General features: G+C 44.5%; 1 protein-coding gene across 1 annotated transcript in view; it reads left to right on the top strand.

Annotated features, from left to right (window-relative positions):
• Positions 1–24,799, top strand: part of LOC124151365 (hyaluronan mediated motility receptor-like) — a 36,600-nt gene extending 11,801 nt beyond the window's left edge. Inside the window, exons 10-25 of the mRNA XM_048384734.1 lie at positions 1,473–1,559; positions 2,926–3,042; positions 3,652–3,722; positions 4,908–5,056; positions 6,218–6,951; positions 7,967–8,137; positions 9,054–9,224; positions 11,056–11,214; positions 12,588–12,758; positions 15,482–15,628; positions 16,417–16,575; positions 18,962–19,105; positions 19,410–19,501; positions 19,986–20,119; positions 20,514–20,679; positions 22,077–24,799. Coding sequence (XP_048240691.1) covers positions 1,473–1,559; positions 2,926–3,042; positions 3,652–3,722; positions 4,908–5,056; positions 6,218–6,951; positions 7,967–8,137; positions 9,054–9,224; positions 11,056–11,214; positions 12,588–12,758; positions 15,482–15,628; positions 16,417–16,575; positions 18,962–19,105; positions 19,410–19,501; positions 19,986–20,119; positions 20,514–20,679; positions 22,077–22,090 — 2,686 coding nt within the window. The 3' untranslated portion in view covers positions 22,091–24,799. The remainder of the gene's footprint in view (positions 1–1,472; positions 1,560–2,925; positions 3,043–3,651; positions 3,723–4,907; positions 5,057–6,217; positions 6,952–7,966; positions 8,138–9,053; positions 9,225–11,055; positions 11,215–12,587; positions 12,759–15,481; positions 15,629–16,416; positions 16,576–18,961; positions 19,106–19,409; positions 19,502–19,985; positions 20,120–20,513; positions 20,680–22,076) is intronic.

The raw sequence follows: 24,799 nt of genomic DNA, 5'->3' as shown, positions 1-24,799 counted from the left end.
TCAAACCAAGGCCAATTACATTAAGTAATACGTTACCACCGATATCACATGTACTGAATACTATATCTTGTTGTATAGTACAGACCACATTGAAACACCCTATTGACTCACTCAAACCATGACCATTTACATTAAGTAATACGTTACCACCGATATCACATGTACTGAATACTATATCTTGTTGTATAGTACAGACCACATTGAAACACCCTATTGACTCACTCAAACCAAGGCCAATTACATTAAGTAATACGTTACCACCGATATCACATGTACTGAATACTATATCTTGTTGTATAGTACAGACCACATTGACACCCTATTGACTCACTCAAACCAAGGCCAATTACATTAAGTAATACGTTACCACCGATATCACATGTACTGAATACTATATCTTGTTGTATAGTACAGACCACATTGAAACACCCTATTGACTCACTCAAACCATGACCATTTACATTAAGTAATACGTTACCACCGATATCACATGTACTGAATACTATATCTTGTTGTATAGTACAGACCACATTGAAACACCCTATTGACTCACTCAAACCAAGGCCAATTACATTAAGTAATACGTTACCACCGATATCACATGTACTGAATACTATATCTTGTTGTATAGTACAGACCACATTGAAACACCCTATTGACTCACTCAAACCAAGGCCAATTACATTAAGTAATACGTTACCACCGATATCACATGTACTGAATACTATATCTTGTTGTATAGTACAGACCACATTGACACCCTATTGACTTACTCAAACCAAGGCCAATTACATTAAGTAATACGTTACCACCGATATCACATGTACTGAATACTATATCTTGTTGTATAGTACAGACCACATTGAAACACCCTATTGACTCACTCAAACCAAGGCCAATTACATTAAGTAATACGTTACAACCGATATCACATGTACTGAATACTATATCTTGTTGTATAGTACAGACCACATTGAAACACCCTATTGACTCACTCAAACCAAGGCCATTTCTGTACTTAGCATAACACAGTTGTGGAGATGAACAAAGCCAGTCTCCACATGATAAAATCCTATATCACATGTACTGAATACTATATCTTGTTGTATAGTACAGACCACATTGAAACACCCTATTGACTCACTCAAACCAAGGCCAATTACATTAAGTAATACGTTACCACCGATATCACATGTACTGAATACTATATCTTGTTGTATAGTACAGACCACATTAACACCCTATTGACTCACTCAAACCAAGGCCATTTCTGTACTTAGCATAACACAGTTGTGGAGATGAACAAAGCCAGTCTCCACATGATAAAATCCTCAAATGCTTTGTTTGTTGTGTGTATGTGAAGGGTTCGCATTCACTTGATTCAGCTGTGATGTGTAGTCCATGGATTGTTTTGTGTTCACAGATGTAACATTCACTTGATTCAACTGTGTTGTGTTGTGTTGTGTTGACAGAGATGCTCTGAAGTCCCAGAACAAAGGCCTGCAACTGGCGGTGACTCGTCTCCGCATGGAACAGTGGGAGTGTGAAGACACCATCAGGTACTGAATACTATGTCACATGTACTGAATACTATATCACATGTACTGAATACTGTATCACATGTACTGAAAACTGTATCATATGTACTGAATACTGTATCACATGTACTGAATACTGTATCACATGTACTGAAAACTGTATCATATGTACTGCATACTATATCACATGTACTGAATTCTGTGTCACATGTACTGCATACTATATCACATTTACTGAATACTGAATACTGTATCACATGTACTGAAAACTGTATCATATGTACTGCATACTATATCACATGTACTGAAAACTGTATCATATGTACTGCATACTATATCACATGTACTGAATTCTGTGTCACATGTACTGCATACTATATCACATTTACTGAATACTGAATACTGTATCACATGTACTGAATACTATATCACATGTACTGAATACTATATCACATGTACTGAATACTGTATCACACGTACTGAATACTGTATCACATGTCCTGAATACTGAATACTATATCACATGTACTGAATACTGAATACTATATCACATGTACTGAATACTGTATCACATGTACTGAATACTGAATACTATATCACATGTACTGAATACTATATCACATTTACTGAATACTGAATACTATATCACATGTACTGAATACTGAATACTATATCACATGTACTGAATACTATATCACATGTACTGAATACTGAATACTATATCACATGTACTGAATACTGTATCACATGTACTGAATACTGAATATTATATCACATGCACTGCTGATACATTTATGATACTTCAGAGGACTTTCCGTAAGCTTAGACAGGAAATCAAATATAAATAACATATTTCATAAGTTCATGTCCTTTGAAATTAAAACAATAATTTAAATAACTTTAGAGCAATGGGGACATGAATATGCCATCAATCATGTCCCTTTTGAACTTAATAAACTTGAGATGTCTTGGAGTAAAAGACTCAATTTTTCATCTTATCCTATCTCACACTATGCATTCCTTTTTATTCTTCTATCCTGGTGTGGTGTCTGAAGTGTTGTTGAAGTCGTGTAAAATTGAAAAAAATAACAATATTCTCTGTTCGCGTATGTGCCCGAACACCGGGTGATAGATTTGAGAGTGAGGGGTGCTGGATATGTCAGATGATGAGATCGCAGGGGTCGTGTAGCACGGGATTGCAGTGGTTCGTGACCCGTGATCACAGTGGTGACTTGGTGGTGTATGGGATGTGTTGGGTGAGTGGTGTTTTTTGAAGCTGGAAACTTTGAAACCAGTTTCGAAGAATAAGAAGAAATGCATAGTGTGAGTTAGGATAAGTATATAAATATACAATTTATTAGAATATTTACAATTTACCAAATTGTAGGTCTCTCAAGGGTGAGATTTTTGCACTGAGCGATGAGAAAGAGATTTATGAACAACAGTCGTTCGAGTCGAATGCAGAGCTGGCAACACACATGGAGAAGATAGAGCAGCTCGAGGAGTAAGTTCAAACATGGCGTTAAATGGGATTAGATCCCAAAATCTTTCTGACTTTTCACTGTATGAACACTGTGTAAGAATGCTTTACTTGGTTAGTACCTATGATTGTGGGTTTGATTCCTGGTTTGCACCGACTATGTTTCTAGGCTTGTCAGCACCATACCCGTGCTTTTGGATTTCACCAAAGTGGTAATTTTCTGAGACCTGCATCACTTTGGGCTTTCCTCCCACATTAAACTAGCATGCCATGTTATAACTGGAATAATGTTAAAAGCGGTGTTAAACCCAACTCACTCGCTCTTTTTTCATTTTGACAATCGAGAACGTTTGTCACTCTGCATGGCAAAATGGATACCACATTAATCCAATATTATGTCAGATAGACACAATCTCTCAAGGTCAAGTCAGTAGAGGTAGGTGTCGTTAGAGAATCTCTAACGGTCTTGTCAGGAGAGGTAGGTGTTGGTAGAGAATCTCACAATGTCAATTCAGGAGAGGTAGGCGTAATCTATGTGTTTTTGTTTTTTCAGTTCTATACATTCTGAAGATGTCCATCACGTTCCTTGTTGTCCACTGTGGTTTTCAAACTTTGAATGTCTTTGTTTTACAGAAGAGAGGAGATGATGAACGTGAACATCCGAAGTCTGACTGAGAAGTATCAAATGTTGGAGCAGACGTTGGGTGAGTGAGGCTTGCAGGACATCAACAAGTGTCCTTATCATTTTTTTATATTTTTTGGGGTTGTTATAACACCATACCAGCTCTAGGACGGTGGCCTGAAAATTATCAAGTCTGGAGCAGACAATCCAGTGATTGATATTGTGAGCGACACAACACCATGGAGGTAAGATGGCACTCAATCACCTATGTCACTGAGCCTGACGACGCCTGATCCATGAAGCTGCCTCCCATGACAAGCAATGGTCCCATGACCAATGAATAGGAATCCCCATGGGGTGGTTCTTATCTTTCAACTATAGCATTTATCTATGAAATAAGCTTACCACATTGTTGTTACATTATACATGTACACCCCAATGGGATCCAAGAACATCCGGGGTAGAATAGGTCTTCAGCAACCCATGCTTGCCATAAAAGGCATCTTTGCTTGACCACACCACACCACGCCCACACCACACACGTGCATGCACATCGCTATATAAGTGCAATGATCATGGACATGACCTCAAACCCCATTTCACCTCACCTTGTGTACCTGGAGCAAATGTCCTCTCACTGTAAGCCACCAGTTTGCCAGGTCTAGGTCTTGTATGGCTGTGTGTGGCTGTGTATGGCTGTGTATGGCTGTGTGTGTTTCTGTGTATGGCTGTGTGTGGCTGTGTGTGGCTGTGTATGGCTGTGTATGGCTGTGTGTGGCTGTGTGTGGTTGTGTGTGGCTGTGTATGGCTGTGTGTGGCTGTGTGTGGTTGTGTGTGGCTGTGTATGGCTGTGTGTGGCTGTGTATGGCTGTGTATGGCTGTGTGTGGCTGTGTGTGGCTGTGTGTGGCTGTGTATGGCTGTGTGTGGCTGTGTATGGCTGTGTGTGGCTGTGTGTGGCTGTGTGTGGTTGTGTGTGGCTGTGTGTGGCTGTGTATGGCTGTGTATGGCTGTGTGTGGTTGTGTGTGGCTGTGTATGGCTGTGTGTGGTTGTGTGTGGCTGTGTGTGGTTGTGTGTGGTTGTGTGTGGCTGTGTATGGCTGTGTGTGGCTGTGTATGGTTGTGTGTGGCTGTGTGTGGCTGTGTATGGTTGTGTATGGCTGTGTGTGGCTGTGTGTGGCTGTGTGTGGCTGTATGTGGCCGCGTATGGCCGTGTATGGCTGTGTGTGGCTGTGGTACTGCCGACTACAACTTGTTTGTTTCCCACAGCGGAGGAGCAGAGCCACCACAAGGCTGAGTACGAGAAAGCCGCTGCCGAGCTTCAGGTGACCAAAGCGAGTCTACAGGAGGTGAGAGTGGAGTGTGAGACAAGTCAGAAGACCAACAAGGATCTCATACAGTCACTGAACAAGGCCAAGGTGGGGCTCAGATGGGGACAACTTCCAGAAATAACTTTAATCAGGGCAGCTTCCAAACTCAACAACTTCACACCTTGTCTGGAAGCTGGATTAGGTTTGGTGGAATTGCAGGATTTGATGATAGCCTTGTCTTACTTGAATGCACACTTCAGAAAGCCCATTATCATTTTGTATTTCTACTGATAATTTACTGAATCTTGAAGTCTACTGAAGTCCAGTATCTATTTCCAATACACCTAAACAGACACCAACAGACACCAACAGATACATTTGTCTGATATAGTCTGCTGTACATATTTGTGATGTTCGAATTGTTGATGTCATTGTGCAACCAAAGATTCCACAGTGACATCTGTGGTCAATTACTTGAGATCATTTTAAGATGTTAAATGAAATGTGGCCGCAATAACATTGAATAGAACATGTAAAACCACTGTAGTGTTATTTCCGTGACTGATACTGGAGTTTTGTTTCTCAATAGAGGAGTGTACAATTTTTCTAAGAAAGAAATCACATCATTACTTTTTGCTATTTGCGTTCATGATCAATCATTAATCTCTCATTAACTGTTTGTTTTTGTTGTTGTTGTTTAACGCAATATTCCGCTGTATGACAGCAGTCTGTAAATAATCGAGTCTGGACTAGACAATAGTGATTGACATCATGAGCATCGATCCATGCAGTTGGGATCGATGACATGCATCGACCAAGTCAGCAAGTCTGACCGATCCTGTTAGTCACCACTTACGGCAGCATGGGTTGCTGAAGACTTTAACCCCGGATCTTCAAAGGTCTCTTATTATCTGGGGGCATGGCATGATATAAGTGACATATTGATCCAGCAGCTTTACTCACTCATTGGTTGCTTTTTTGAACCAGTGATGCCCCTGTGAAGATCTGGATGAGAATTGGTCTTCAGGAACCCATTTTTGTCGTAAGAGGCAACTAAGGGGATCTGGTGGTCAGGCTTGGTTGCTGCATGTCATCATATCCCAATTGCATAGATTGATGCTCATGTCAAATACAGGAGTGTCTGGTCCAGGCTTGATTATTTACAAACTGCGGTAATATCGTTGGAATATTGCTGAGTGTGGCGTACTAACCAATGACGATACCTGAGATTTTGACCAATTCCCAACACTAGTGCATGCTTGTTTCCAGGGTAACACAGAGAATGTGACAGCTGAATTAGACAAATGCAAATCCTCACTGCAGGAGATTCAGGAGCTGGTTGATTCTCAAGCAAGAGATGTGAAGTCCAAAAATGCTCTGCTTCACGAAACACAGGACAAAATTGACAGCCTCACACAACAGGTTGCTTTAAAATCATCTCACATAGAAACACTTCAGAGTCGGTTATCTGAGACGGAGAGATCCGAGTCATCTGTGAGTTCACAGCTGTCGGAGGTCACGGGATCACACAAGAAAACTGTTGAGCTCTATCTGGAACGAATCGAGAAACTGGAGGAGGAGAAGGCTGAACTGTTGGAGGCGAAGCACAGCCTCTTGAGTGAGGTGGACAAACTGAAAGCTGAGAAGCAGGATCTTGATGTTGACCTTGAGATTAAGGAACAGCTGCTGGAACACTTAAAGATGCAGCATGAACGTGATCTTGTGCGAGAAGGTGAGAAGCTGAGTGAGCTTGAGGAGAAGTACCGTGAGTCTGAGAGTGACGTCTGTGGGAAGGTTGAGCGACTGGAGCAACAGCTGCAGATCATGGCGGTGAAGAGTGAGGCTGAGGGGACAGCACGGGAGCGGACGCTGACACAGCTGGAGGAGACACTGGAGCAGGTGAAGGCCGAGAAGGTGGAGACGGTGGCACAGCTGACGGAGTACAAGCGGAACCTCAACATGGTCACCGAGGAGCTCAACGCGGCGATGGAGGATGTAGCAAAGTATGTGTTGTAGGCATCGGTTGTTGATCTGTGGCCCTGGGTCAGCTGTTTCCGAAGTGTCTGGAGGGCCAGTTGTTTCTCAAGTGTCCCTAGGCCAGCTGTTATTGAAGTGTTCGTACTTCCAGCTGCTATTGAAATGTCTGTAGGGCCGGCTGTTATTGAAATGTCTGTAGGGCCGGCTGTTATTGAAATGTCTGTACGGCCGGCTGTTATTGAAATGTCCGTAGGGCCAGCTGTTATTGAAATGTCTGTAGGGCCAGCTGTTATTGAAATGTCTGCAGGGCCATCTGTTATTGAAATGTCTGTAGGGCCAGCTGTTATTGAAATGTCTGTAGGGCCAGCTGTTATTGAAATGTCTGTAGGGCCGGCTGTTATTGAAATGTCTGGAGGGCCAGCTGTTATTGAAATGTCTGCAGGGCTTGCTGTTATTGAAATGTCTGTAGGGCCGGCTGTTATTGAAATGTCTGGAGGGCCAGCTGTTATTGAAATGTCTGCAGGGCCAGCTGTTATTGAAATGTCTGTAGGGCCAGCTGTTATTGAAATGTCTGCAGGGCCAGCTGTTATTGAAATGTCTGTAGGGCCAGCTGTTATTGAAATGTCTGGAGGGCCAGCTGTTATTGAAATGTCTGCAGGGCCAGCTGTTATTGAAATGTCTGTAGAGCCAGCTGTTATTGAAGTGTTCGGACTTCCAGCTGTTATTGAAATGTCCGTAGGACCAGCTGTTATTGAAATGTCTGTAGGGCCAGCTGTTATTGAAATGTCTGTAGGGCCGGCTGTTCTTGAAATGTCTGCAGGGCCGGCTGTTATTGAAATGTCTGTAGGGCCAGCTGTTATTGAAATGTCTGCTATTAATGTGTTCAGCTGAATGGGGCATTGAACAATCAACAAACAAATCTCACATTGCAGTCATGTCAGTTTGGGTTGTGTGTGACCGTGCCATCTGTGGACCTATGTCACTCCACACACTGTGGGTCTGTCACTGCTCCTGCTTCAAGTGTTGAGGTGACCATTTCAGGTTGGCTGCGGAGAAGGAGAGTGAGAGACAGCAGTATGAGGAGAAGCTGGTTGTCTTGGGTCAGGAAGGAGAAAGAGAGAGGGGACAGTGGGACAGTGTGAGACAGGACCTCGTCCAGAAGCTAGAGGACATGCAGCAGCAGGCCAACGAGCTGCAGGAGCTGGTCAACAGGTATGTTGTTAGATTAGCTGCAGAAGCTGGTCAATAGGTATGTTGTCAGATTAGCTGCAGGAGCTGGTCAATAGGTATGTTGTCAGATTAGCTGCAGGAGCTGGTCAATAGGTATGTTGTCAGATTAGCTGCAGGAGCTGGTCAATAGGTATGTTGTCAGATTAGCTGTGGGAGTTAGTCAATAGGTATGTTGTTAGATTAGCTGTGGGAGTTGGTCAATAGGTATGTTGTCAGATTAGCTGCAGGAGCTGGTCAACAGGTATGTTGTCAGATTATCTGGTCAACAGGTATGTTGCCAGATTAGCTGTGGGAGTTAGTCAATAGGTATGTTGTCAGATTAGCTGCAGGAGCTTGTCAACAGGTATGTTGTCAGATTATCTGGTCAACAGGTATGTTGTCAGATTAGCTGCAGGAGTTGGTCAATAGGTATGTTGTCAGATAAGCTGCAGGAGTTGGTCAATAGGTATGTTTTTAGTAGGATGAGCTGTAGTAACGAGTCAATGTTGTCAGAAGAGCAAGGTTGGATTTTGGTACTAATTACCACTTCTTTCCACCCATGAAGATCAGGGGTAGAATAGGCCTTCGGCAACCCATGCTTGCCATAAAAGGCGACTATGCTTGTTGTAAGAGGCGGCTAACGGGATCGGGTGGTCAGACTTGGTGACTTGTTTGATGCATGTCATCGCATCCAAACTGTGTCCATTCATGCTGATGATGTCAATCACTGGATTGTCTGGTCCAGACTCAACAAATTTACAGACCGCTGTCATATAGCTGGAATATTGCTGAGTGCGGCGTTACAAAACAAACCACTTTTTTCAATCCGCCACCAAAATTGTTGTGAAATCCCTACATTGTCACACTATGATTGAGCAATTTGTGCTGAGATTAATACAAGTGTCTCCTTATCCTTCAGGATAGAGACGGAGAAGGAGATGGCAGAGCATGCTCTGAAGGAGAAACTACGAGATGCCAGGAATTCACTGACCCAGGCCCAGTCCACGCTGCAGTCCAGTCGGGCGGAACTGACCACGGAGCTCCAGGACACCAGGAACACATTACTGAAGACAGAGAAGGCACTTGGCAGGTCGGTACTCGACACCTGGGCAGATGTAGGGCTGCAGGCTGCACACAATATCCCGACACCTCACTCGGTCACCTGTAGACCCAAATATTCCGACACATGACTCATTCACCTATCGACCCCAATTTCCCGACACCTGACTCGTTCACCTGTAGACCCCAATATCCTGACACCTGACTCGGTCACCTGTAGACCCCAATATCCCGACACCTGACTCGGTCACCTGTAGACCCCAATATCCTGACACCTGACTCGTTCACCTGTAGACCCCAATATCCCGACACCTGACTCGGTCACCTGTAGACCCCAATATCCTGACACCTGACTCGTTCACCTGTAGACCCCAATATCCCGACACCTGACTCGGTCACCTGTAGACCCCAATATCCCGACACCTGACTCACCTTACTCGTTCACCTGTAGACCCCAATATCCCGACACCTGACTCGGTCACCTGTAGACCCCAATATCCCGACACCTTACTCGTTCACCTGTAGACCCCTATATCCCGACACCTGACTCGGTCACCTGTAGACCCCAATATCCCAACACCTTACTCGTTCACCTGTAGACCCCTATATCCCGACACCTGACTCACCTTACTCGTTCACCTGTAGACCCCAATATCCCGACACCTGACTCGGTCACCTGTAGACCCCAATATCCCGACACCTTACTCGTTCACCTGTAGACCCCTATATCCCGACACCTGACTCGGTCACCTGTAGACCCCAATATCCCGACACCTGACTCGGTCACCTGTAGACCCCAATATCCCGACACCTGACTCACCTTACTCGTTCACCTGTAGACCCCAATATCCCGACACCTGACTCGGTCACCTGTAGACCCCAATATCCCGACACCTTACTCGTTCACCTGTAGACCCCTATATCCCGACACCTGACTCGGTCACCTGTAGACCCCAATATCCCGACACCTTACTCGTTCACCTGTAGACCCCTATATCCCGACACCTGACTCGGTCACCTGTAGACCCCAATATCCCGACACCTGACTCGTTCACCTGTAGACCCCAATATCCCGACACCTGACTCGTTCACCTGTAGACCCCAATATCCTGACACCTGACTCGGTCACCTGTAGACCCCAATATCCCGACACCTGACTCACCTTACTCGTTCACCTGTAGACCCCAATATCCCGACACCTGACTCGGTCACCTGTAGACCCCAATATCCCGACACCTTACTCGTTCACCTGTAGACCCCAATATCCCGACACCTGACTCGTTCACCTGTAGACCCCAATATCCCGACACCTGACTCGGTCACCTGTAGACCCCAATATCCCGACACCTGACTCGGTCACCTGTAGACCCCAATATCCCGACACCTGACTCGGTCACCTGTAGACCCCAATATCCCGACACCTGACTTGGTCACCTGTAGACTCCAATATCCCGACACCTGACTCGGTCAACTGTAGACCCCAATATCCCGACACCTGACTCGGTCACCTGTAGACCCCAATATCCCGACACCTGACTCGGTCACCTGTAGACCCCAATGTCTGGTGAAAGTGTTCGCTCGTCTTGCTGAAAACCTGGGTTCAATTCCGACATGGGTACAATGTGTGAAGCCCAATTTTAGTGTCCCCAGTGCTTGTATTGCTGGAATATTGCTAAAAGCGGAGTGATACCATGCTTGCTCACTCACTCACTCACTATTATTAGTTACATTACTGTATTTTTTATAAAGAAAGTGTCCATGATATACAAGCAAATATTGTAGGTAAGCCTGTTGCTATATTTGTCATTGAACTCTCGTCCATGAAAGTATGAGGACTGTATCGGTGCGTGTGTTGTCCACAGCCTGAGGGCGGACATGATGGAGAAACAGGGGGAGCTGCAAGGCCACCTGGTGGAGGCTGAAAGGGAGGTAACCCAGTTGAGGGAGGTGAAGAACAGTCAGCAGCAGAGCCTCAAGAAGCTGGAGGCTGAGAAGGAGGCTCTTAGGGAGGAGAGAGACAGGTACATACAGGCCATTTGATACATGACTCAGATTTTACTGATTTTCAACATCACTTTTATTATATTGGTTGATATATGATTACACAAAAGACATTTTTCGCCGCAAATAGCTGCAAAATTGCTGAAGCGGGGTTAAGCAATATTCACTCACTCACATACAGGCCATTAGCAGGAAGGAGAGAGACAGGTACATACAGGCCATTAGCAGGGAGGAGGTAGACAGGTACATACAGGCCATTAACAGGGAGGAGAGAGACAGGTACATACAGGCCATTAGCAGGGAGGAGAGAGACAGGTACATGCAGGCCATTAGCAGGGAGGAGGGAGACAGTTACATACAGGTCATTAGCAGGGAGGAGAGAGACAGGTACATACAGGTCATTAGCAGGGAGGAGAGAGACAGGTACATACAGGCCATTAACAGGGAGGAGAGAGACAGGTACATACAGGCCATTAGCAGGGAGGAGGGAGACAGGTACATACAACCCCATACAACCACTTATGATGATACAACCCCACTTATGATGATACAACCACTTATGATGATACAACCCCACTTATGATGATACAACCACTTATGATGATACAACCCCACATGATAGATACCCATGAAGATCCAGGTTAGAATAAGTCTTCAGCAACCCATGCTTGCCGTAAGATGCGGATTGGGTGGTCAGGCTCGCTGACTTGGTTAATGCATGTCATTGTAACCAAATTGCGTGGATCAATGCTCATGATGCTCAACCACTTATGATGATACAACCCCACATGACAATACAACCACTTATGATGGTACAACCTCACATAATGATACAACCCCACATGACTATACAACCACTTATGATGATACAACCCCACATGACAATACAACCACTTATGATGGTACAACCTCACATAATGATACAACCCCACATGACAATACAACCACTTATGATGGTACAACCTCACATAATGATACAACCCCACATGACTATACAACCACTTATGATGATACAACCCCACATGACAATACAACCACTTATGATGGTACAACCTCACATAATGATACAACCCCACATGACTATACAACCACTTATGATGATACAACCCCACATGACAATACAACCACTTATGATGGTACAACCTCACATAATGATACAACCCCACATGACTATACAACCACTTATGATGATACAACCCCACATGACAATACAACCACTTATGATGGTACAACCTCACATAATGATACAACCCCACATGACTATACAACCACTTATGATTGTACAACCACTTATGATGGTACAACCTCACTTCCTGTAACTGTGCAGTAGCCTGAACCCTCTGTAGCGTCTCTGCATCTCTCGATCGTTTGATGTGTAAGGTGTGTTGTTCAGGCTGTCGTCGGAGAACCTGTTCGACACCGCCTGCACCAGTGAGAGGTTTGCTGCCCTGGAGGAGAAGACGAGCAACGAACGCAAACTGTTTGAGGAGTTCAAGTCTGACCTGGCATCTCAGCTGGCAGAAGCTCAGGCTGAAAACACTGCACTTTCAAAGACGTTTGACACGTAAGTCTTCACATGAAAACTTTTGTTTGTCAAAGTTGCTAAAACTGTTAATTGTAGTCATTGTTCAGGGCAGTATTTTTCATGTCAGATCAACTGAAAGTCAAGTAAGCTTTTGTCATCGCCTGTCTGTCTGGCCTGTGTCCGAAATATCTCCTCAGAAACCACTAGACCAGTAAACTGAAACATCTCCTCAGAAACCACTAGACCAGTGAAACTGAAACATCTCCTCAGAAACCACTAGACCAGTGAAACTGAAACATCTCCTCAGAAACCACTAGACCAGTGAAACTGAAACATGCTTTTGTTTTAGTATTTGATAAATGAATTGCAACTCCTGTGGAAGCCAGTTTAGGATACGTAAAAACTTTCCACGATCACGGAGGCAGACCTGTAGATATGATCTGGGTTATGTTCTTGTGCAGGTACAAGACGACCACCGAGTCAGACCTGTAGATATGATGTGGGTTATGTTCTTGTGCAGGTACAAGACGACCACCGAGTCAGACCTGTAGATATGATGTGGGTTATGTTCTTGTGCAGGTACAAGACGACCACCGAGTCAGACCTGTAGATATGATGTGGGTTATGTTCTTGTGCAGGAACAAGACGACCACCGAGTCAGACCTGTAGATATGATCTGGGTTATGTTCTTGAGCAGGAACAAGACGACCACCGAGTCAGACCTGTAGATATGATGTGGGTTATGTTCTTGTGCAGGAACATGACGACCACCGAGTCAGACCTGTAGATATGATCTGGGTTATGTTCTTGTGCAGGTACAAGACGACCACCGAGTCAGACCTGTAGAAATGATGTGGGTTATGTTCTTGTGCAGGTACAAGACGACCACCGAGTCAGACCTGTAGATATGATGTGGGTTATGTTCTTGTGCAGGAACGAGACGACCACCGAGTCAGACCTGTACATCTGATCTGGGTTATGTTCTTGTGCAGGTACAAGACGACCACGGAGACAGACCTGTAGATATGATGTGGGTTATGTTCTTGTGCAGGTACAAGACGACCACGGAGTCAGACCTGTAGAAATGATCTGGGTTATGTTCTTGTGCAGGTACAAGACGACCACCGAGTCAGACCTGTAGATCTGATCTGGGTTATGTTCTTGTGCAGGTACAAGACGACCACCGAGTCAGACCTGTAGATCTGATCTGGGTTATGTTCTTGTGCAGGTACAAGACGACCACGGAGGCAGACCTGTAGATATGATCTGGGTTATGTTCTTGTGCAGGTACAAGACGACCACCGAGTCAGACCTGTAGATATGATCTGGGTTATGTTCTTGTGCAGGTACAAGACGACCACCGAGTCAGACCTGTAGATATGATCTGGGTTATGTTCTTGTGCAGGTACAAGACGACCACGGAGGCAGACCTGTAGATATGATGTGGGTTATGTTCTTGTGCAGGTACAAGACGACCACGGAGGCAGACCTGTAGATCTGATGTGGGTTATGTTCTTGTGCAGGTACAAGACGACCACCGAGTCAGACCTGTAGAAATGATCTGGGTTATGTTCTTGTGCAGGTACAAGACGACCACCGAGTCAGACCTGTAGATCTGATCTGGGTTATGTTCTTGTGCAGGTACAAGACGACCACCGAGTCAGACCTGTAGATCTGATCTGGGTTATGTTCTTGTGCAGGTACAAGACGACCACGGAGGCAGACCTGTAGATATGATGTGGGTTATGTTCTTGTGCAGGTACAAGACGACCACGGAGGCAGACCTGTAGATCTGATGTGGGTTATGTTCTTGTGCAGGTACAAGACGACCACCGAGTCAGACCTGTAGAAATGATCTGGGTTATGTTCTTGTGCAGGTACAAGACGACCACCGAGTCAGACCTGTAGATCTGATCTGGGTTATGTTCTTGTGCAGGTACAAGACGACCACCGAGTCAGACCTGTAGATCTGATCTGGGTTATGTTCTTGTGCAGGTACAAGACGACCACGGAGGCAGACCTGTAGATATGATGTGGGTTATGTTCTTGTGCAGGTACAAGACGACCACCGAGTCAGACCTGTAGATCTGATCTGGGTTATGTTCTTGTGCAGGTACAAGACGACCACCGAGTCAGACCTGTAGATCTGATCTGGGTTATGTTCTTGTGCAGGTACAAGACGACCACCGAGTCAGACCTGTAGAAATGATCTGGGTTATGTTCTTGTGCAGGTACAAGACGACCACCGAGTCAGACCTGTAGATCTGATCTGGGTTATGTTCTTGTGCAGGTACAAGAGGACCACGGAGGCAGACCTGTAGATATGATGTGGGTTTTGTTCTTGTGCAGGTACAAGACGACCACGGAGGCAGACCTGTAGATCTGATCTGGGTTATGTTCTTGTGCAGGTACAAGACGACCACGGAGGCAGACCTGTAGATCTGATCTGGGTTATGTTCTTGTGCAGGTACAAGACGACCATGGAGGCAGACCTGTAGATATAATGTGGGTTATGTTCTTGTGCAGGTACAAGACGACCATGGAGGCAGACCTGTAGATATAATGTGGGTTATGTTCTTGTGCAGGTACAAGACGACCACCGAGTCAGACCTGTAGATCTGATCTGGGTTATGTTCTTGTGCAGGTACAAGACGACCACGGAGGCAGACCTGTAGATATAATGTGGGTTATGTTCTTGTGCAGGTACAAGACGACCACGGAGGCAGACCTGTAGATATAATGTGGGTTATGTACTTGTGCAGGTACAAGACGACCACGGAGGCAGACCTGAGTTCCCTGAAGGGGGCTGTGAAGGAGGGGGAGAAGACAAAGACTGTTGTCGCTGACCTACAGGTGCAGGTGGAGTTGCTTCAGACGGAGAAGTCGAAACTCTTGGAAGATGTAGAAAGGTTAGTGGAGATATTTGATGGCAGTCAGTATTTTCACATATACTGGGAAGAATATGTAAATGAATTTCATATTCATTAGATACTGAGAACAATTTACTAACACATACAGCAGGAAAATGACAAACAAATGATGGTATCTCACCCAATCCCCTCTTCACCCTTGACACTAGGGCATGATAGAGGTTGAATTGTCTCCCTTGGAATGCTACACCATTGTGAGGCATCGTCAAGTTGCTCTAGATTGGCTGGTAAACGTAACGGATTTGATTAGCAATGGTAATATGGTCACTCCCTGCTGATGAAGGTAATCCAGTCCCACACGGTCTGGAACTTAGTTTCATTCAACTCTCTCAGAACTGGTGCAACAATGGGCAGGAAAGTAATGTAACGTTGGCCTGTCAAGTCACCTTGACTTGTCAGAATACATTGTGTGAAACCCATGTTGCCTGTCATGTCCGTCAAACTGCTGGGACCATTGCACTTCTGCTGCATGGATGCTTTCATTTTATGACAGGGGCAGTCGGTTTCACTCACTCACTCACTCACTCACTCACTCATACACTCATACACTCACTCACTCATTTTATAACAACAGATTCCAGTTTTTTCTTGCGGTACATGTTGAAAATCATGTCTCTGTTTGCAGTTACACGCCATTTCTAAAGTTCATTGAATAGTGATAACAGGACTTGGTTGCCGTAGCACTTTGAATAAATTCTGTTACTGTATCAGCAGCAAGTGTCATTTGTGCTTTAAAGGGTGTTTCAGTCATGGTGTTGATGTTTCAGCATCAGGCTGTCGTCAACGCAGGCGGTGGGCGAGGTGCGGAGTCAGTTGGTGATGGCAGAGAGTGAGGTGGCCCAGCTGTTGGTTGTCAAACTGGAACAGGAGCGGAGAGTGGCATCGCTACAGCAACAGCAGCAGGCTGTCAGTGAGGAGCGAGACAGGTACAGCTCTGACAGACAGTAGGTGGTTGGGTATCGGGGAGATGCAGGCTCTCAGTGAGGAGCGGGACAGGTACAGCTCTGACAGACAGTAGGAGGTCGGGTATCAGGGAGATGCAGGCTGTCAGTGAGGAGCGGGACAGGTACAGCTCTGACAGACAGTAGGAGGTCGGGTATGGGGAGATACAGGCTGTCAGTGAGGAGCGGGACAGGTACAGCTCTGACAGACAGTAGGAGGTCGGGTATCGGGGAGATGCAGGCTGTCAGTGAGGAGCGGGACAGGTACAGCTCTGACAGACAGTAGGAGGTCGGGTATCGGGGAGATGCAGGCTGTCAGTGAGGAGCGGGACAGGTACAGCTCTGACAGACAGTAGGAGGTCGGGTATCGGGGAGATACAGGCTGTCAGTGAGGAGCGGGACAGGTACAGATCTGACAGACAGTAGGAGGTCGGGTATCGGGGAGATGCAGGCTGTCAGTGAGGAGCGGGACAGGTACAGCTCTGACAGACAGTAGGTGGTCAGGTATCGGGAAGATGCAGGCTGTCAGTGAGGAGCGGGACAGGTACAGCTCTGACAGACACTGTAGGTGGTCGGGTATCGGGGAGATGTAGGCTCTCAGTGAGGAGAGAGACAGGTGCTTGTCCTTGTTCATGTGTAACAGGTGCTTGTCATTGTTCAGGTGTTGCAGAGGCTTGTCATTGTTCATGTGTTGCAGGTGCTTGTCATTGTTCATGTGTAGCAGGTGCTTGTCATTGTTCAGGTGTTGCAGTTGCTTGTCATTGTTCATGTGTTGCAGGTGCTTGTCATTGTTCATGTGTTGCAGGTGCTTGTCATTGTTCATGTGTAGCAGGTGCTTGTCATTGTTCATGTGTTGCAGGTGTTTGTCATTGTTCATGTGTTGCAGGTGTTTGTCATTGTTCAGGTGTTGCAGGTGCTTGTCATTGTTCATGTGTTGCAGGTTCTTGTCATTGTTCATGTGTTGCAGGTGCTTGTCATTGTTCATGTGTTGCAGGTGTTTGTCATTGTTCAGGTGTTGCAGGTGTTTGTCATTGTTCATGTGTTGCAGGTGCTTGTCATTGTTCATGTGTTGCAGGTGCTTGTCATTGTTCATGTGTTGCAGGTGCTTGTCATTGTTCATGTGTTGCAGGTGCTTGTCATTGTTCATGTGTTGCAGAGGCTTGTCATTGTTCAGGTGTTGCAGGTGCTTGTCATTGTTCAGGTGTTGCAGAGGCTTGTCATTGTTCATGTGCTGCAGGTGTTTGTCATTGTTCAGGTGTTGCAGAGGCTTGTCATTGTTCAGGTGTTGCAGAGGCTTGTCATTGTTCAGGTGTTGCAGAGGCTTGTCATTGTTCAGGTGTTGCAGGTGCTTGTCATTGTTCATGTGTAGTAGGTGCTTGTCATTGTTCATGTGTTGCAGAGGCTTGTCATTGTTCAGGTGTTGCAGGTGCTTGTCATTGTTCAGGTGTTGCAGAGGCTTGTCATTGTTCATGTGTAGCAGGTGTTTGTCATTGTTCAGGTGTTGCAGAGGCTTGTCATTGTTCAGGTGTTGCAGAGGCTTGTCATTGTTCATGTGTTGCAGGTGCTTGTCATTGTTCATGTGTTGCAGGTGCTTGTCATTGTTCAGGTGTTGAAGGTGCTTGTCATTGTTCAGGTGTAGCAGGTGTTTGTCATTGTTCATGTGTTGCAGGTGCTTGTCATTGTTCATGTGTTGCAGGTGCTTGTCATTGTTCATGTGTTGCAGGTGTTTGTCATTGTTCAGGTGTAGCAGGTGTTTGTCATTGTTCATGTGTTGCAGGTGCTTGTCATTGTTCATGTGTTGCAGGTGCTTGTCATTGTTCAGGTGTAGCAGGTGTTTGTCATTGTTCATGTGTTGCAGGTGCTTGTCATTGTTCATGTGTTGCAGGTGTTTGTCATTGTTCATGTGTTGCAGGTGCTTGTCATTGTTCATGTGTTGCAGGTGCTTGTCATTGTTCATGTGTTGCAGGTGCTTGTCATTGTTCATGTGTTGCAGGTGCTTGTCATTGTTCATGTGTTGCAGAGGCTTGTCATTGTTCATGTGTTGCAGGTGCTTGTCATTGTTCATGTGTTGCAGGTGCTTGTCATTGTTCATGAGTTGCAGGTGCTTGTCATTGTTCATGTGTTGCAGGTGCTTGTCATTGTTCATGTGTTGCAGGTGCTTGTCATTGTTCATGTGTTGCAGGTGCTTGTCATTGTTCATGTGTTGCAGGTGCTTGTCATTGTTCATGTGTTGCAGGTGCTTGTCATTGTTCATGTGTTGCAGGTGCTTGTCATTGTTCATGTGTTGCAGGTGCTTGTCATTGTTCATGTGTTGCAGGTGCTTGTCATTGTTCATGTGTTGCAGGTGTTTGTCATTGTTCATGTGTTGCAGGTGCTTGTCAGAGTACAACACGCTGGCTCAGGAGGTGGAGCAGATGCAGGACCAGCATCAGCAGCAGGTGGAAGTGCTGAGACAGCAGTTTGAGGAGCAGGCTGCAACAGCTGATGTTGATGCTCTCACACAAGAAATACACAAGTAGGTGTTGCTACTGGTACTCAATCACTATGTTAAATTTGTAGAACGTTTTGTAAAAGTTATTTATACAAATTTAAACTTAAATAAGAGGCCAGAAACATGATAGATAATGTTAACCAGATTTCCTCTATTTAGTGATTCAGTCTGTAAGTTATAATGAGGGTCCTGTCCATTATTCTACAATGTGGTAGAACTATTTATGAAATATTGCCTGTGTAGAGGTGTAACAGGCAGAGGCAGCTATGCTATGCAAGCTAACCCTATCGGTGGCTTATCACTGGTTGATACGTTTGTTTTTCTCCAGGTGGCAGACCCTGTACCAGGAGCTCCAGGAGAAGGTGGCGCCCTTCATGGATCAGATAGATGCCTTTGAGGCAGAGAGGCAGTATTTACTGGGTAAGACGCAGTGGTGTGGGGAGGGGCGGTTGGGTCCTGGGGGTAGGCACACTCCTTGAAATGTGAAAAGAAATGTTACCTACCATGAAGACATCCCTAATTTGGTTGTTGAAGTAAAATTAATAATGGTTTACATGTGGTGTTTGTGACCTCCTTTCTTCTGGGGCCCTGGGGGAGTGGGGTAGCCCAGTGGTTAAAGCGTTCGCCGCCACGTTGAAGACCGGGGTTCGATTCCTGACATGGGTACAATGTGTGAAGCCCATTTTTTATGTTCCCCGCCCTGATATTACTGGAATATGGCTAAAAGCGACTAGAATCAAACTCACTCACTCAGAGTTAGACTTGTGGGGCCATGGAATAGAAAAGGTTATTATTGATATCAATTCTTTTGTGGTACATATATCCAATGGGGTTTGTAGATGCATCATGTTGATGTTTCAATGTGACGCTGGTGAAGACTGACATGTTCCGTTGTTGCTGTCAGGTTGTAGTGCTAATGCGCAGGCAGAGATCAACAAGCTGAGTACCGAGTATGCTCGACTACTCGGACACCAGAATCAAAAACAGAAGATTAAACACATTGTCAGGATCAAGGAGGAAAACAACACGCTCAAAAAGGTTTGGACCTTTACAAGTCAAGGGCCCACTCACACAAAACAATCGTAGCGCTAAGACTATTATAAGTCTGTGTTAAAGTAGGGGAGTTACAATTATCTTAGCGCTAAGACTATTGTAAGTCTGTGTAAAGTAGGGGAGTTACGATGATCTTAGTGCTAAGATCCCTTTGTGCTGGTGGGCCAAAGATATTAACTCAATCTTTAACCTTTGATTAAGCCTGAGATTTGTCTAGTAATTTGGTAGGTTCACAAAGATATTGATGCTTGTCTTCTGGAGTGTCTTCATATTGTTACTTTTGTGATAAAGGATGCAGTAATTATCAAATTTTTCAGCTTATCCTAACTCACACTATGCATTTCTTGCTTCTTTCAATCCTTCTATGGAAACCCTCTAGGAGGTGATGCAGTTGCGAGAGCAGGCCCGCAAACAAAAGAGGCAGCTGGATCGGCGGAGCGAAGACCGACTCTCCCAGTCACAGTGCCGCACCAAGTTCGACCCCTCCAAAGCCTTCCAGCACACTAAGGAGAACAAAACCCCGGCCATGAGTCCGCTAAAATCAGGTAACTAAAACAGCCATGTGGCAGTGACCCCATCCTCCATGTCTTTTAGCACACTAAGGAGAACAAAACACCGGTCATGAGTCCGCTAAAAACAGGTAACCACAACAGCCATGTGGCCGTGATCCCATCCTCCATGTCTTTTAGCACACTAAGGAGAACAAAACACCAGCCATGAGGCCGCTAAAAACAGGTAACCACAACAGCCATGTGGCAGTGAGCCCATCCTCCATGCCTTCCAGCACACTAAGGAGAACAAAACACCGGCCATGAGGCCGCTAAAAACAGGTAACCACCACAGCCATGTGGCAGTGAGCCCATCCTCCATGCCTTCCAGCACACTAAGGAGAACAAAACACCGGCCATGAGGCCGCTAAAAACAGGTAACCACAACAGCCATGTGGCAGTGAGCCCATCCTCCATGCCTTCCAGCACACTAAGGAGAACAAAACACCGGCCATGAGGCCGCTAAAAACAGGTAACCACAACAGCCATGTGGCAGTGAGCCCATCCTCCATGTCTTTTAGCACACTAAGGAGAACAAAACACCGGCCATGAGGCCGCTAAAAACAGGTAACCACAACAGCCATGTGGCAGTGAGCCCATCCTCCATGCCTTCCAGCACACTAAGGAGAACAAAACACCGGCCATGAGTCCGCTAAAAACAGGTAACCACAACAGCCATGTGGCAGTGAGCCCATCCTCCATGTCTTTCAGCACACTAAGGAGAACAAAACACCGGCCATGAGTCCGCTAAAAACAGGTAACCACAACAGCCATGTGGCAGTGAGCCCATCGTCCATGCCTTCCAGCACACTAAGGAGAACAAAACACCGGCCATGAGGCCGCTAAAAACAGGTAACCACAACAGCCATGTGGCAGTGAGCCCATCCTCCATGTCTTTCAGCACACTAAGGAGAACAAAACACCGGCCATGAGGCCGCTAAAAACAGGTAACCACAACAGCCATGTGGCCGTGAGCCCATCCTCCATGTCTTCCGGTCTTTGACTGGTAGGGTTGGTATGTTGGTTTGTTGTTTAACGCCGCGCTCAGCAGTTTGTGTGGTTTGGTTATTATTGTAGAAGTGAAATGAAGTCACACATGAGGCCTTCAAGAAAGTCAGTGCATTCAACAGATAATTGAAGGTGGTTTGATTTTGTTACTCGCAAAAGGGGCGGTGGGGTAGCCTAGTGGTTAAAGCAGAAGGCCCTGGTTTGATTCCCACAACATGGATACAATGTGTGAAGCCCATTTCTGGTGTCCCCTGTCGATATTGCTGGAATGTTGCTAAAAGCGGCCTAAAACCTCACTCACTCACTACTGACAATAGTTCATTCATTTAAGTGTCCATTGTTTTGCATATAGATTTTATTATCATATCACCTTTTTCTCTTCACAGGAAACAGACTGTAAGCAGAAGATCCAGACCCTCATTCCTCAATGAGAACTGTGTTATAGATGGGACTTGTGAATGTTTGGGTGCTGGCATTGATTCAAGGAATGAGGCAAGGATTGATGGAGCAGTGAGCCTGTGCTACAAGGGTATCATCTCAGGGATGTCTGTTCGTCTTACAATGTATAGAAGGGAAGTAACTCTGTAGGAGCCTGACGTGTAAAGTTTGATGATAATGGTACAGAGACGGATAGTTCTAACGACATTGATAAGAAAACAAGTTGTTGTTTTTTACTTGAAATAACTTGTCTGCTCATAGAAGTGAATTCTCTGCTCTGCATGAATTCATACCACTGAAACTAGATCTGTAACACTGATCGTACATGAACAAAACAAATCCCCCGATGTGCTACGCTTGTGTGTGTTCATCAGTGTGCTTCCCTAACTGTATGTGTCGTAATTACTATCACTGATTTTATGTTGATTGCATTAAACTACATCAACTATACTCAGTATTATCAACTTGCTTTTAGGGATTCAAACTAATTTTGTTTTTTATCTGTTTTTGTTTTTATTGTTCATCGCTGTCTTTGTCTTGTAATGTTTCGGACTCAATTGTTTTCTCCAAGGTATACAACTCAAAAGCAGTTAAAGAACATCCAATTTATTCATATGATTATAGTCAATCTGTCATGTCATGCGATGACAAATTGACTATATTCATATGACAAATTTGGGTGTTGTTTAACTTCTTCTGAGTAGTATACCTTGAAGATTACTATAGTTGTATTGAAAGATCGGGTGTTGTTTAACTTCTTATGAGTAGCATATATGAAATGGAGATTTCCTAAATGTGGTGATCGTATCGCTGAAGCATGGCTCAATGTTAGATATCATCTTGGCTGTTTGTAAGATCATGCATGATGTCACTTGTCTGGGCGTTGTGGATCCCGGCGCTTACTGAACTGCTCAATACAGTATAAGCCTGACACATATACATGTATATAGGTGGTGAATAATCGAATAAACGAAGGCATCTTTGGTCCAGAGATTGTTCCTTGTTACATAAGCATCTGTGTTATGCTTTTGAAGTGTGTGGAGTATGTCTACACTCTCATCGTCCTTCCACCAATGAGGAAGCTGCAAGCACAATATATGGAGGCATGATTATATTTATATATAGACTTTGATATGATATAGCTGATATTCCCTGGCATGTAATTATCGTAACATCTTACTGTGGTTCATCAATGGTCTTTCATCTGACTTATCTATCCTGTCTTCATCTTCTGGTTTGTGACAAATGTGTTCGAGTTGGCCATCATGTAAAGTATTTGTTATTTTAGCCAAAACAAAACACCAACCTCCAAACCTCATCAGCATTCCCGATCATTCTGCAACTACTTACAACCAATGTCAACTGAAAGCTGATGTGAGGGATAAAACATGTTATCTGACTCCTATAAAACCTAATGAGGGACGAATAAAACCCCATGTAGCCCTTGTGATCCTGCTACAGCGAATTTATCCTACTGACATGTTTTAAGATGACTTTGTAAAAGAATTCAAACAAATTCAAAATTGATAGAAAACAGCTTTTCGATTGAGCTGAGGTTAGATTGTGCCATGTCACATGACCTCCATTGGCTCGGAAAAAGGAAAAAGCGGTGGCTTTTTGCTTTGAAGTGGGGTATAAGGGATTTATTCTGTCTCTCAGATATGCATGTGCAGCCTGTATTGCTCATAGCGGGGTATAAGAGATATATTCCCCCACCGATAAATTTATTCCTCTCCAAGGCAGGTTACGCAGTATTTTATCAAGTATATGATATACATTTTGCATTTTGCGTTTTCAATCCATAACGTGATAAACTGAAAATATTCTGACATTGCTGATCTATCTGTACATATTAACAATATCGTTCAGTCAGGAAAGTCTGACATAAGTGGAAATTGGGTTGTTTGGTTTATCATTTTGTTGACATGTGTGTAAAGGTCTAGTTCTTATCAAGCCAAACATACCCTAATACGACGTGTTTAAACAAGTGCCACTGTTGTCAATTATAGGATGGAAACATGTTTTTTTGGTTTGATGGGCCAATTTGGCTGTCCTCGTACATGAAAACCTTCTCTTTGTCTTGTTCATTGTTGTGTTCCCCAGTTTGTGCTCATGTCATTGTTACTTGGCTCGTTCACCTCACACTCATGTACAAATATTGATACATGTACCATCAAGTTGTTACTCCGCTCGTTCACCTCATGCTCTCATGTACAAATTTTGATACCATCAATTATAAGTATAAAAAGTGTTACTCAGATTATGCAAGAGTATTATGACGTGGTATTTATTGTTTTTATACCGTATTTCATTTATCATGTTTACTTATTGGATGACTGTCATAAAGTACACTTATAGCCGTCATTTTAATTTTGTAATTCCATTTAAATATACAACAGTAATTTAAAGAAAGTATTTTTCTTAAATGTGAATGTCATTATTTTGTCAAAAGAAACAAGAGACCGTTATGAGAGCATATTTGCAGAAACTCATGAAGTTCATCAAAGAAGGTTAATTTGACTTCAAATTTGTACCATTCACAGACAAATTAATGCCACATGTGTTGTTCCTGAAAGTCAAACATGCTTTCACAACAAAATCATATAAAAGTATTCGATGTAACAATGCTTCTTTGAAGTTGAACAAGTGAAATAAATTTTTATTTACCTTA

The sequence above is a fragment of the Haliotis rufescens genome, unplaced genomic scaffold (genome assembly GCF_023055435.1).
Source record: "Haliotis rufescens isolate VD_foot unplaced genomic scaffold, xgHalRufe1.0.p SCAF_50, whole genome shotgun sequence".
Lineage (NCBI taxonomy): Eukaryota > Metazoa > Mollusca > Gastropoda > Lepetellida > Haliotidae > Haliotis > Haliotis rufescens.
Note: the sequence above shows the minus strand (reverse complement) of the source record. Positions and strands in the feature narration are given on the sequence as shown.